At 35.9% G+C, this 15,244-nt stretch overlaps 1 protein-coding gene across 1 annotated transcript in view; it reads right to left on the reverse strand.

Annotated features, from left to right (window-relative positions):
* Positions 1 to 15,244, reverse strand: part of Lrch2 (leucine rich repeats and calponin homology domain containing 2) — a 127,993-nt gene that overhangs the window by 94,378 nt on the left and 18,371 nt on the right. The window contains exon 4 of the mRNA XM_010603119.2: positions 54 to 359. Coding sequence (XP_010601421.2) covers positions 54 to 359 — 306 coding nt within the window. The remainder of the gene's footprint in view (positions 1 to 53; positions 360 to 15,244) is intronic.

Consider the following 15,244-nt stretch of genomic DNA (forward strand, 5'->3'; position numbering starts at 1 on the left):
CCTCCCTGACTCGCCGCCATGTTCCTGGGAGAGAGAATAGCCCCCGACAATACTCTCAGCCGGTGCCGCGAGTGTAGGGGGTTCTTGGGACGCATGCGCAGAGTGGGGGCGAGTGGGGGGGCGAGGTAGAGAGTGGGAAGGAACCAGGGGGCGGGCTGCGAGGAGGTGTTGAATTGGGAAGAGATGATGTTCGACAGTGCAGAACATTTGCTTTAAGAAAAGTGTGATTAGAGGAAGGATGCTTAGTCCTGGTTCTGCTACTTTGGGTACCAAAATCTTGCGAAGCGACACCAAGCCGACTATAGGTCGTTTGGGCGGTATGTCTCCAAATCTCTTTAAATTGTTTTGCCTTTTTCGTTCTGCAAAACAAAAACAAATATATGAGATAAGGATGAAAGGGAGAATGTATAGAAACAGCTTTTCGAAGGACTATGAGGCAGCTTGCTGAGCTTATTGCAAATGCTTTAGGAACAGAAATGCTGGGGAGTAATTTGGGGAGAGAAATTAGTGCAGTATCAAATTTTAAGCATACATGAATTTTGCTATCCTTTAGCATTCCGTAGTAGGGAAAGGCTAGATGTTTTCAAGGAAACTTCTCGTTACAGTGTGTCAAGAGTGTCAGCCAAACCGGACGTGGTGGCGCACACCTGTAATCCCAGCACTCGGGAGGCTGAGGCAGGAGGATCGCTGTGAGTTCAAGACCAGCCTGGGCTATATAGTGAGTTCCAGGGCAGTCTCAACTACATAGTGAGGCCCTGTCTAAAAAAAAAAGGGGGTGGGGTGTTCAGCCAACTGATGCCTTCCAAAACTTGGAAGAGTTCTCTACATTCTGTTCTATCATTCCTTGAAGCTGTGCCAAGATCTCCAGCTCTCCAGTTTCTTCTTATCATGTCAGTATTGGGTGGTGAAAAATGCTTTGGTCCTCAATCATAAAGATTAGTTTTGAAATACAGGTTTTGGTTTAAATGGAACTCCGAAGATTTAATGCTGGGTGTGTGAAACCAATCAATCTTGGATTTTAGGAGTTCTGTTAATGGAACCTGAAAACATATGCAATGTAGAGAACAAAGAGAAGATCATCAAAGCCTTCATAATCCAACCCCAAGCTACCTAGTCAGGTTTATCACCAGGTCTTTAGGCTACCACTCCTCTACCCATCTCAGAGCTCCACTCCCAGCCACAGTCATTCAAGTCTTTTTCACTAATATTCAATGAGTTAAGAAAATTATCAGAATGCGTTGGTGTATTCATTTATCATAAATTTCGGTATCCTATGTATCTTCTCAAAGTCTTTTTAAATTTGAACCATGTGATAACAGTCTCATTTTCTGAGAGAAATCAGTGGTACCCAAAAATTTATTTGTCTAAGCTATACTTTGTGAAAGAACACAGGAAAAAATTTACAACTTGTATGAATTGCTTTGTAACCATATTGGTTAATTCAAATGATTATGCTGTGAGAAATTCCATTCGTCATATTCATGAGCCACAGAAAAGCATAATAGAATCATTCTATACAGTGAATTAGCAAGTGAAAATAAATTATTAAAAACCACTGGTGTGAGAAGGGAATGTATCTTTTACCTCACCTCTCTTTATATTTCATACAAAATCAAGGGCTTATTGAGAACTTCTTGAATTAAGAAGGGAAAAAGACAAATTAAATTCATTAGAGAAAAGATGTGGAAAGGAAATATTTCAATAATGAGCCAGCGGCTGAGGGTGTAGAGAACTTGCCTAGTATGAGTGACATTATGGGTTCAATCCTTGGTACTGCAAAAATAAACAAGATAAGGATAACTAGACAGAATTTTTATAGTCACTGAAAAAAATATATAAGGCTCCAGGGAAAAGATGTCCTGAGAAACAGCATACTTGTCAAGTAAAGAAAGGCCATATATAAATAAATTTAAGAAAGAAAATAATCTTTCCAAGAATTGAAAGATAGTCTAAGAAAGAAAAATGGAAAGCCTACAAAGTAATCTAGTTATGCATGGAAATAGGGCAAAATAACATTCTGTAGAGCTCTTTGGCAAGAATACCAAGGTAAAAACAAAAGATTTAGAAGAAAGGGCATAAAGTATAGAAATTTGTTGCAGCCCCTTAGTTCCCATTGTGACATTTGGAAAAATGACTTTAAAATCTCTGTACTTCAGCGTCTATAGGTAACACTGGAAAATAACAACGATGATGATGATGATGATGATGATGATGATGATGATGATATTTAACTAGAACTTACTGTTTTCCAGGAACTCTTCTAATTGCATTAAGTATATTAAATCATTTGATCTTCCTAATAATCCTGTAATATAGGTACTATTATTCTTATATTTTATAGATGGGGGAAAATAGTACATATCTCACATAAGACTGTTGTAAGAATAAATAAGGTCACCTATCTAAAGTGATAAACAATACTTGACATTCATTTGCTTCATAAGCGTTTATTGAGCAATTACTCTATGTAAGAAACTATTCTCCATGAAAGTAATATTATACAGCATTAGGTACTTACTAAATATTAATCTCTTTTCTTTTAAAAAATAAAATAATCGAAAACATGTACAATGTCGGAAGTAAATTCCTTGATAATTGTGGGTAAAGAGATATATGACATATTACATAAATCATTTTACAGTCTACACCAGAGGATATTTTATGGCAATTACCACTTTAATGTTATCCCTGAAATGATGCATTGGTGATTGGTTAAATTAGGGCCCATACTCAGAATTATTCAAGCCAAATGTACATAATAAATGTTGATAAATCATCACGACCAGATGACATATATCACAGATTATAGAAGGAAAGCAAGGGGACGGTGAGGAAATTTTGGACAAAATATACATTCTGAATTAAAACATTTTCAAATTGCAAATGCAATTTCTGTTCAAAAGAACCCAAAGGGACTTCTGAAATTCTAAATTGCCAATTTCACTTTACCAAAAGAATACTGAGCTGAATGGACCAAGAGTTATTATTGGCAAAAAAATTTTTTTTGTACTGTGGATTGAACCCAGAGTCCTGGTAATGAGCTGCATCCCTAGCCCATTTATTTTTTTATTTTGAGACAGGGTTACACAAAGATAAGCTGCCCAAGCTCGACTCAAAAATTTTCCACCCTCCTGCCTCAGCCTCCCAGAGTGCTGGGATTAGAGATATGTGCCACCATACCCGGTCCAGTATAATAATTCTTACACATTTCTGTACTATTGTATTGACAGTACTAATAGGCACTTTCTCTTATACTATTGTTATTACAATTACATCCTTGTTAATTAACTCTTAAGTTTTTGCCCCGGCAAAGTTTAGTGTTCTCAGTATATTGCTTAATGCCTCTAAAGCAATCCTAGATTTTTGATATCTGTGCTTCTGGTACGTTAACTTGATATCACAATATATGGCCGGGTGTGGTGGTGCACGCCTGTAATCCCAGCACTCAGGAGGCTGAGGCAGGAGGATCGCTGTGAGTTCGAGACCAACCTTGGCTACATAGTGAGTTTCAGGTCAGTCTCAACTACATAGTTAGACCCTCTCTCAACAAAACAAAACAAAATAAATGTCCATTCCAAATCCTCCCTGAAAATGGGAGCAGGGCTAGGGTTGTAGCTTGCTGGTACGACACTCGCCTAGCACTTGTGAGGCCCTAGCTTCCATCTGCAGCACTGCAAACAAAATATATGCACCTTAAATGCCTGGCTTTTTGTGAGCGACTTGAATCTGTCATCAATCCTGAAGAATTTTCTTATTAGAGTAGTACATAAAAGATGTATATTGATGAAATTTTATTTATTTAATTTACATTTTTACAGTGCTGGGGATTGAACCCAGGTAGACAGGCACTCTACCACTAAACCATACCCCCCCTCAAACCCAGATTGCTGAGTTTTGCTAAATTTAGCTTCACTAAAAGCAAGTAAAGAGAAGAGTGTGGTATTCCTCCCCTATAATCGCAGCACTTGGGGAGGGTGAGGTAGGAAGATGTTAAGTTCAAGGCCAGCCTGGGTAATTTAATGAGACCTTGTCTCAACATAAAAATACAAAAAAGAACTGGAGTTGTGGTTCAATGCAAAGGCTCTAGGTTTAATCCCAAGAACAAATAGAAAAGAAGGAGGGGAGGGAGGGAGGAAGGAAGGAAGGAAGGAGGGAATGGGAAGGTGAAGAAGGAAGGAAAATGAGTTGGGCATGACGGCATAGCACTGGGGAGGCAGAGGCAGGAATATTATGAACTCTAGGCCTGTCTGGGCAACATAGTGAAACCCAATCTCAAAAACCAAAAAAAGAAAAAGAAAACAAAGATAAAACTACATAAATAATTTTAAACCCATTATGTCCAGTTAGAAAATGTAACAGTTAGGCATGTAATTTCAGCACTTGGGAGGCTCACCCAGGAATGTTACAAGTTCCAGCCCAGCCTGGGCAGTTTAGTGATTTAACAAAACCCTGTCTCAAAATAAAAAAATACCAAAACAAGGGATGTGGGTGTCGCTCAGTGCAAAATCCCTGGAGTCAACCCCCAGTGGGACAGGGGAAGTTGGAGGGAAGGGGAGGGGAGAGGAGGAAAGGGAAAGAGAAAATACAAGGTTGAGGAAGACTTTTAGTCTTCTTTAAAATTACATTGGAATATTTCCTCTTTACACATAAATGTGGACATGCCATATACTCTTTTGGACAAGCTCATCTGTGTATCTTCCTCTTGAAATGTATGGTAGAACAATGAAATCCAGTCTTTCCAAACGAAATCCAAATCTCTAAAAAGTAAAACCTAAACAACTATCACACTACTTCTAAAGAGGATATGTCTGTGAGACAGAAGTGAGTGGCATTTCAAGAAAGTATATTAAAGAAATTATGATATCAAGCTAAATTCAAACCCTGGGAGAAAATATAAGTTCCAGAAGGGTTTGGAGTCTATTTTCTTAAGCTGAATGAAAGAGAAATATTTGGAACAAAATTTGTGTGCAAAATTAGTGTTGGAACTAAATGATAAAAAATCAAATTGTCCATCTTCCAAAGTATATTTATTTAGACTTTGCTTCAAGTCTTCACCATTCTATCATTTATTTCCTATAAAGTATGGCTGGTTTATGATTTATGATTTATTTCCCTGAAGGAAATAAACCTAGTCTCTGTGGGTCTGTGACAGAAGCTTTATCTGGTGGCAGTATATCCGAATTACAAGGGATTTTTATTTTAATGAATGATAAGATATCTTTTAAAGACTGAATCTGTAAAACTAATGTTCTAAACGTAACTAGATCACACATGGTCTTAAAATACAATTTTTCAAGCTGGCAACAAGATTTCATTTTTCTTTTCGCAGTGCTGGGGATGGAACTCAGAGCCACTTGCATCCTAGGCAAGAGTTCTACCACTGAGCCACACACCAAACCCTACCACAACCCCTCCCCCTCCCCTCAGAAAATTTAAATTGTCCTTCAAAACCTTCCCATAAAGAAAACTGTTAGCTCACATGGGTTATTAAATGTATGTCATCAACGAATTGAGAGGGTGTTTTTGTTTTTGTGGTGCTTGGGATGGAACCCAGGGCCTTGTGCATGCTAGGTAAATGCTATGCCACTGAGCTACACTACCTTTTTTTGTACTAGGGATCAAATCTAGGAGCACTTTTCTGCTGAGCCACATCCCCAGTTTCTTTTACATTTAATTTTATGACAGGATCTGGCTAAGCTGTCCAGGCTGACATCAAATTTTCCTGCTTCAGCCTCCCAAGTAGTTTGGATTGGAGGTGTGGCCATTGTGCCCAGTTCATTTACTTCTCTTTGGCAGGGACTGAAAAATGATTTGAGTCAGGCTATTAGATTATCAAAGGGAAAGGTCATAACTTTGTCACCTGAACAGGACTGTATGGGAGGAAATACTACAGACTCTTTCATATGTGTTTTGTTTTAGTGAGGCAGTGGGAATGTCAACTTTTATTTACACAGTAGGTTTAGATTGACACTACGATTCAAGAGGATATTTGTTTCTCCTTAAGTACTTTGTCTACATTGTGGCATGATTCCACAAAGTAGAAGAAAGTGTACTAGGTGTGATACCCTCAAGTGCCAGGCTCTAACAGATGTAATAGATGTAGAAAACTAACATACTTCCCCTCTGCCTTGTGGTTTGGAAAAGTATCCATTGAAATAGCTCATCATCATCATCATCATCATCATCATCATCATCATCATCATTATGTGGTGCTAGAAATTGAATCCATGACCTCATATATGCTAGGCCAATACTATCCCATTCAGCTAAACCCAATTAAGTAAAGGAATAAAACTTTAAGATACTAAATAAACAACTATAATTTCTTTGATGCAACTCAGCCACTCCTTCCACTTTTTAATATCCTAAGCATTTCTTAATGAAACTTTATCTTAAACACTTATACTTAGATTAAAACCTTGTATTCCAGGATAGATGAAAACATTCTGGAGAAGTTTAGAATTTTCTGAGCTGAATGACTTCTAAAGGTCATGGGAAATAGTCTTGACAAATTGGCAAAAGTAAAGATATACATAGTCCATGCTGTTTGATTAATTATCATCTCTACTGTTATTCATTCAAGTGACTATTTTCTCTGAACTACTATAAAGGTCTAATTTATGTTTTTCTGCTTTTAGTCTTCTATTAACTAATAAGTATATGGTCTTGAAGAAGTTACTTATCTTCTCTTTGTCTCTGTTTTCTCACCTGAAAAGAAAATGAAAATTATATACTTTGGGGGTTGAAGTTGTACGTCAGTGGCAGAGTCCTTATCTAGCCCGATCAGGGCCTTGTATTTGATACCCAGGGCCCCAAGAAAATAAAGATATTAAAGTACTGAGGGAAAAACTGCTAACTTTGAATTCCATACTTGCTGAGAATGCCCTTTAAAACTGAAGATTCAGCCAGGTGCGGTAGAGCACACCTGTAACCCCAGCACTCTGGGAGGCTGGGGCAGGAGGAAGGCAAGTTCCAGTACAACCTGACCCTTGTCTCAAAATGCAGAATAAAAATGGCTGGAGAAGTAGCTCAGTGCAAAGGACCTAAATTCTCTCCAGTACCCTCTTTCTTCCCGAAAAAAGAAGGTTAATAGCTAAGGTATGGTAGTATACTACAAAAGGCCTTGAGTTCACTTCCCAGCACCAGGGAAAAAAAGAAAAATATGTTTAAAAACAAATAAAAACTAAAAGAATTCATCTCCAGCAGATTCACATTGTAAGAAATGTTAAGGAAGGTCTTTCAATCTGGAGGAAAATGACACCAAACATAAATATGGATCTATACGCAAAAAGGAATGAAGAACACTGGAAATGGTAACTTCATGGGTAAATATAGTTTTAAAATTTCTTATTATTTAAATCCTTCAAAAGATAACTGGTTCAAGAACAATAATAATGTAGTGTGGACATATGATATGCATTAACAGTAAAACAAATAAAAACAGCAGCATAAAGAAAAGGCCATTAAACTATGATCCCTGTACCTAATGCCACCTATTTTTGTAAATAAAGTTTTATCATTACACAGTATTGCCCATTGTTTTACAAATTGTCTTTGGGTGATTTTGTGCTATAATAGCAAAGTTGAGAAGTAACAAAGACTCTATTGTCCACAAACCTGAAAAATATTGCTAATTGGCCCTTTAGAAAAAAAAGTTGCTGATCCTAACACATGGGCTGTGAAGGGAGAAGAGAAATATACCAATGGAAAGTTCTTAAAAGTGTTATATATCACTTGAATGTAGAATAAAAAATTAAACATGTATACTAGAAATCCTAAAGCAAGTACTAAAATAACAAAACAATGAATTATAGATAATAAGTAAAAGATAAGTTAAAAGGATAAAAACATTTAGTGCAAAAGAAGAAAAAAGCAAAGGACAGATAAGAGAAATAGGAAGTAGCAAGATGATAAAAATAAGCAAAACCATACTAACTATTAAATGTGAATGTAAATTTAAAAAGACAGAAATTGCCAAGTTAAGAAAGAAAAATGTGATTATATTTTGCTTAACAAAAAATGTATTTAAGTTGGACTTAGTGGCAAATGCCTATAAACCCAGCACTTGAGAAGCTGAGGCAGGAGGATCTCTAGTTCAAATACAGCCTGAGTCTCCAGTGAGACCTTGTCTCCAAAGCAAAACAAAATAAAAATACATTTTAAAATGAATTAAAAAACAAGAAACAGAAAAGATATGCCATGTTAACACTGATCAGAATAAATCCACATTAATATTAGACTATATTTCTGAAGCATATTTCAGAGCAAAGAATATTACTGGGGGTAAAGGAGGTTATTTTACAGCAATAATATTATCAATCTATTAGAAAAAATGGAGAAATGGAAACAAAGTTTTTGTAAATAGGGAAGGGGGAAGGGGGTGAAGGGAGGGCAGGGGTATAGGGAAAAACTAAGAACCATGATCTGTCACATAAAGGTACAAGATTCCAATGATAAGTGTAACTGTATTGTTTGCTCTAAATGTACCAATAAACTTAACGGAGGAAAAAAGAATATTAAATAACTGTCAGCAAGCTACAGTAATTACTGTAATACTGTATTGCTGTAATTACTGCAATACTGTCAGTAATAACTGCAAGCATCGAGTAGTTATTTAATGTAATGAAATTTAAATGCTTAATTTAATTGAAATTAAATTTTTTTGAAAGGAGAAAAAAGAAGGACATGACAATCTTTTTATGAATAACAGAGCTTCCAATTACAGAAAGGAGCAATAGATGGAACTACTGTACAAGGAAAATAGAGAAATTCACATTTTGGATGAGAGATTAGAGTAACCTTTCTCAATAACTAATGAAACAAAGAGAAAAATCAGTAAAGACATAAAAGACCTGAAGAACACAATTACCAACTTGACCTAATTGACATTTATAGACTATACCATACAACAGCAAGACACGCATGATTTTCAAGGGCACAGAGAATATTTAGCAAGATAGATCATATGTCCCAGTATTTAGGAAGATGAGGCAGGCAAAACTCAAGGTCAAGCTCAGTTTAGGAAAACTAAGAGAGACGCTGTCTTAAAGGTTAGGGGTGACTGAGGATGTAGCTCGGTGCAAAGGCTCAGGGTGTAATCTACAGTACAAAGAAAAAGATCATATGTTGAAAAGTAAAAATGTCTCAGTAAATTAAAAAGGTATGCCTTCTGATTACAAAAACAGGAAAAATGTGGGATATTCACAAATATGTGAAAAGTAAAAAGCATACTTTACACAACCCATGGGCCAAAAAGAAAACAAAATAAATTTTAGAGAGTACTTTGAACCACTGGGTAATAAAAATTCAATATATTGTTTTGTTTAATGCCACTAAAGCAGACATTTGGAGAAAATTTATAGCATTAAACATCTATATTAGAAAAAAAGATCTCAAATCAGTGACCCTTGTTTTCACCATACAAAACTAGCAAAAGAACAGGTTAAACCAGTGGTGGCAAATCTGTGGCACCCATGCCACAGCAGCGGGCATGCAGAGCTCTCTTTATTGGCACACAGGCCAAGTTGCCCCACCATTGCCTCAGCAGCTGAGCATTCAGATTTAATTGCAGTGTTGGTACTTTGCAATAAGTAAGTGGGTTTTGGGTTTCAGTTTGGGCACTCGTCTCTGAAAGGTTCATCATCATTGGGTTAAACCCAAAGTGAACAGGAAAGAAAAGAATAAAGGAAGCAATAGAAATCAATGAAATGAAAAATAGTAAAATGGTAGAGAAAATCTATGAAATAAAAAGCTGGTTCTCTGAAAATATCGATAAAATTGGCAAGTCTCTAAATAGACTGAGATAAAGAGAAGAAACAATTTACCAATATCAAGAATGGAAAAGAAAAAAGAATTAGAGAAGAAAAAATAATAAAACTAAAGAGAAGGGGGAAAAAGACTTAAAAAGAACATCACCACAGAAACTATAGATTTTAGTGATAACAATAGAGTCTTATGAATGACTTTGGAGCAACTAATTTAATACCATGTTAAACAGACAGATTTCTTGGAAGACAAGAAGCTCATTGAAGAAATAAATAAATAAACAAACAAATAAATGGAATAGTCTATTAAAGCTGTTGAATTTGTAGTCTAAAAACTTATAAAGGAAACTCTAGACCCAGAGGTCTTTCCTGTGGAAGGCTACAAAATATTCCAGGACCAAATAGTACCAAGTCTACACAGATTATACAAGTGCATCCAAAATATTCAACAGGTAAGATATTATATGAATTATTATACCGGGTCACCATCACCACTTAAAGAAGCAGTCAGGCATGGTGGTGCATGCCTGTAGTCCCAGCAGTTCGGGAGTCTGAGGCAGGAAGATGGCAAGTTTCAGCTCAGCTGAAACTCTCTCTCAAAACAAAAATTGGGGTGTGGATGTAGCACAGTGTGAAGGCCCTGGGTTCAGTCTCCAGTACCTGGAAGGAAGGAAGGAAGGAAGGGAGGGAGGGAGAAGTAAAGAAGAAAAAGACTTTATAAGAAAAGAAAACAGAGCCGGGGTGCACCTTGGTGGTAGAGTGCTTGCTTAGCATGCTCAAGGACCCTCAGCACCATATCAAAAAACAAAACAAAAACTTTCATTAATTGAATATAGATGCAAAAATTTCTAAGAAAATCAACAAAAATTTAACAAACCAAATCAACTACATATTAAAAGGATAGCACATTAAGACTCAGTAGAGTTAACAAAGAAATTAATTTACCATGTATATAAACTAAAAAAGAAAAACCATATGAACATCTCAATTAATACAGAAAAAAAGGCTGAGAAAGATCCAGAATTGATTTCTGATTTTAAGAAAAAGCTCTCTGTAATTGAAGACTAGAAAGAAACTTCCTCAATCTGAAAAAAAGATCTATGAAACATCTACTACTAACCATAAGTTTAGTAGTGGCAGATGGAATGATTTCTAAGATCAGGAACAAGACATGGATGTCCGCTTTCACCAACTCATAGATTATTGTACTGAAGTTTCTAGACAGAATAAAAAGGCAAAGAGAAAAAAGAAAGAAGGGAAGAGTAAAAAGCACCTAGATTGGCAAAAAATAAAGTAGCAAAACCATCTTTATTCACAGATGATATAATCTTTTATTCAGAAAATCTAACAGAGTCTACAGAAAAGCTACAGGAACCAACAAAGTTTCAGGATAGAAAGGCAAAATGTAAATATCAATTGTATGTTGTTTCCTAGCAAAGGACAATTAGAAGTTCCAATAGAAATAAAAACATTTTAGGGCCAGGGATTTAGCTCAGCGGTTCGGTGGGCTGCCTTGCAAGCGCAAGGACCCGAGTTCAATTCCCGGTACCAAAAAAAAAAAAAAAAAAAAAAAAAAAAAAACAACGAAAAAAAACATTTTAAATAATATCAAAAAGATAAAAGATTTGGAGTTAAATCTCACAAAATTGTGAAAGACCTGTGTACTAGGAAATTCAATTGCTAAAAGAAATTAAATAAGACTTAAATGAAGAGCTATATCTTTTTCATGGGTTGGAAGACTCAATATTGTTATCGTGTCAGTTCTCCCTAAAGCCTTAACAGGAGTGTGTGTGTGTGTGTGTGTGTGTGTGTGTGGTGTGTGTGTGTAGGAGCTGACAAGTTAATTTTCAAACTCATATGAAAATACAAAGGGTCTCAAATAGGAAAAAACAATTTGGAAAAAGGAGAGCAAAATTGGAATACTTAAAGAATTGTTAAAAAGCTACAGATGGGTAGAGGGGTGGGGGAAGCAAAGGAAGGGAATGAAAAACAGAATTAAGTTGTGTCATGTATATGTACCAACTCCATACAAGGAATGTAAACATTATGTACTACACACATGTACTAATAAAAAATCTTAAAGAGATATAAGGTCATAGAAAATTTTAAAAAACCAGATTAATGGTACAAAATTGAAAATTCAGAGACAAACCCAAACATGGACAAATGGCTTCTGACAAAAGTTGATGGGATGTCAATGGAAAAAAGACAACATGTTTTTTTTCCAGCTTTAATTGAGTTTATTGGTACATTTTAGGGATACAGTACAGTTACATTCATTGTTGGGATCTTGTACCTCTACATGACAAGTCTTGATTCTCATTTTTTCCCCTTACCCCTGCCCTCCCTTCACCCCCTCCTCCCCTCCCCATCTACAACCACTTTATTTCCATCTTTTCATTATCTCACATTTTTTTCTTTTCCCTTATTACCCTTCAAAGATAACAGTTTTAAAAAATGCTATTAGCAATCGGAATCCATATGCACCAAAGATGCATCTCTCTCTCTGTCTCTCTCTCTCTTCTCTCTCTCTCTCTCTCTCTCTCTCTCTCTCTCTCTCTCTCTCTCTCTGTGTGTGTGTGTGTGTGTGTGTGACTTATGAAGAAATATTTGTGGCTTTAATTTGGGAAGACTTCTATTTAAGTTACTAATAGCACACTCCATGAAATAATTAAATTCAACTTTATCAGAATCATAAACCTGTGATTTCCCCCCTACCCTATTTCCCCCTTATTGTGCTAGGCATTGCTCTCCATCCCTCGTCCCCTTTATTTTTTATTTTGAGACAGGATCTTGTTAAGATTCTAAATTGCCCAGGCTAGGCTTGAACTTGTGGTCCTCCTGCTGCAGCCCCTCAGAGTGCTGGGATTACAAGTGTGTGCCATCACAGCTGGCTTAACTCTGTGCTCTTGATACATACTATTAGGAGAACAAAGGGCGGGGATGTAGCTCAGTGGTACTGCAATCCCCGGTATAAAAAAAAAAAGAGAGAGACAAAGCACAGAATGGCAGAAAATATTTGCAAATCAAAATACGATAAATATTTATATCTGCACTATGTATACAGCTCTCCAGAGTAAAGAATTACAAGTAATAATTTAAAAAGACCAACACAATATGAAAGTAAGCAAAAGATTTGAACACTTTGTCAAAGAAAGTATATGGATGGTAACTAAGAATACGGAAAGGTGACATCATTAGTCATCAAGAAACAAATAAAATTACATGAGATACTACTACAAACTTTAGAATGGATAAATTTAAATTCTTCACAAGGATTTTCACATGGTGCTTTTTCTAATGTAAAATGACTTTGGATAATAATGTAGCAGTTTCTTAAAATGTTAAAAATATATCTACCCATATGATTCATCTATGCTAATCTCGGGTATTTACCCAAGAGAAATGAAAGCTCATATACACACAAAGACTTAACACACAAATGGATAAACAAATTGAGGTATGTCCAAGCAATAGAATATTTTTCAGTAATAAAAAGAGGAAACTATTGGCAAATACAGCAGTGTAAATGAATCTCCAAATAATTATGTTAAGTTAAAATGCCAGAGACAAGAGTAGATAAAGTATGATTCATTTACATAAAACTAAAAAAATGTGAAAATTGAATTGGTAGTTTACTGAGAGGGATATAGGAGTGTGAGGAAAGGGAGAAAAATTAAAAAGATACACAAGGAAATTTTTGAAAGTAATGGGCATATTCACTTTTTAAATTGTGGGGAAAGTTACATACGTATATACACAATGTCAAACACATCAAATTGTACGCTTTCAATTTGTGCATATTTAATTTCAACTACAACTATGAAAATGTTACAGTTGCTAAGTATTTATCATAGAAAAACATGGAAGAGGTTAAGATTAAATTTGATTAAAATAAAAATTATGTAGAAAATATTTAGTTGCACTTAGTAGAAAATTGGGCAAAGAATTTAACTGAGTGAACTGAATGTTATAGTCTAGATCTGGAATGCATCTCCACCCCTGAAAAGTGTCTGGGGTTCAGAGGTGGAGCTTTTAAAATGTGATAGAATCATGGGTTGTTTTACTCAGCAATGAATTGATCCATGGACTATGATACTGGTGTACTCATTCACTAATGAGTTCAGTGGCTGAATGTACTATTGGAAAGTTGCCTGTTTGAAAAAGTCCAATTACTGGAAGCATGACTTGAAAGGGTATATCTCCCTCCTATCTTCCCTTTGCTCTCTACTTCCTGGACACCATGATGTAAACAGTTTTCCTCTGCTATGCCTCTCTGGCACTCCACTTCTGCCTTGGTGCTAGCCAATTATGGACTGAAAACATGAGCCAAAATAAACTTCTGTTAGTTGCAGGTGTTGGATATTTTGTCCCAGTGACAAGAAAGAGCCTAAGGCACTGAGTTTGTTCTTACTCTACTTTCTGAACAACAATAGTCACACATAATTCTGAATCAAATGTTTGTATGTTCAAGTAAGAAGTCACTATGTTCTGAGCTGGGGATATAGTTCAGTGGAAGAGCACTTGCCTAGCATTTTTGAGGCCCTAAGTTGTGTCACTACCATAGCAAAAAAAGAAAAAAAAAAGAAACTCGGTATGTACTAAGAATCCAAATGTCAGAGTCCACATTATGCACTGTATCAAAATGGGTAAAAAGTTAGGATAAAAATAGACTAGAATCAATTAGGATGATTGAAGTAATGTTGAATTATAACCCCTTGATGAGTTCATAATATAGCTGAAGAAGTAAAACTTGCATATATTAAATAATTATATTATCTGTAGACTCTAGTTCCATCTAAAATTTTACTGGGAAATCAGAGAAGTAGAAAAAGAAAAAAATCATTATGGAGGGTTTGGAACTTGATCTGATCTCAAAGGATCATAGGGATGAAAGAGAAGAAAGCACAGAATGCCTTAGAAAGTGACAGAGACAGAAATGAGCATATGGTGTTTCAGGGACAGTAGATGGCATGGCCTGACCAGAGCAAAAGGGGAACTGGTTACAGTAGACCTGCCATGGAAGGCCATGAAGTTGTAAAGAAGAGATATGATCGGATTCTTTAGACAAAATTCTTAAGGAGAATCACACCGTTATGCTCAATGGGTTTAAGCAGAAGGAAAGTGGAGCAGGAGATATTAACTGTTATAGTAGAATAAGATCTAGTGGTGTTAGAAAGGTTGAAGAGACAAATATAACAGCTATTTTATAGAAGACTCAAAAAGACTGGGAGAGAGATTAAACACTTTCCTCACATTCATAGTTCTCTCCCTTGCTTTCCTGACATTGCATTCAAGTGTAAATTTAAAATTTAAGTCTCCTTTCGCATTCATATTTGAGAATGATCACATAATCACATTTGTGTAATGTAAGCCTGGAATCTTTTCTATTCTTGTTTAAGCATAATATATCATATATTTCTTTCTAATTAGTTTATTCAGTATATATATATATGTGTGTGTGTGTGTGTGTGTATATA

This window comes from Fukomys damarensis, unplaced genomic scaffold, assembly GCF_012274545.1.
Source record: "Fukomys damarensis isolate Sample0158 unplaced genomic scaffold, DMR_v1.0_HiC HiC_scaffold_39, whole genome shotgun sequence".
NCBI lineage: Eukaryota > Metazoa > Chordata > Mammalia > Rodentia > Bathyergidae > Fukomys > Fukomys damarensis.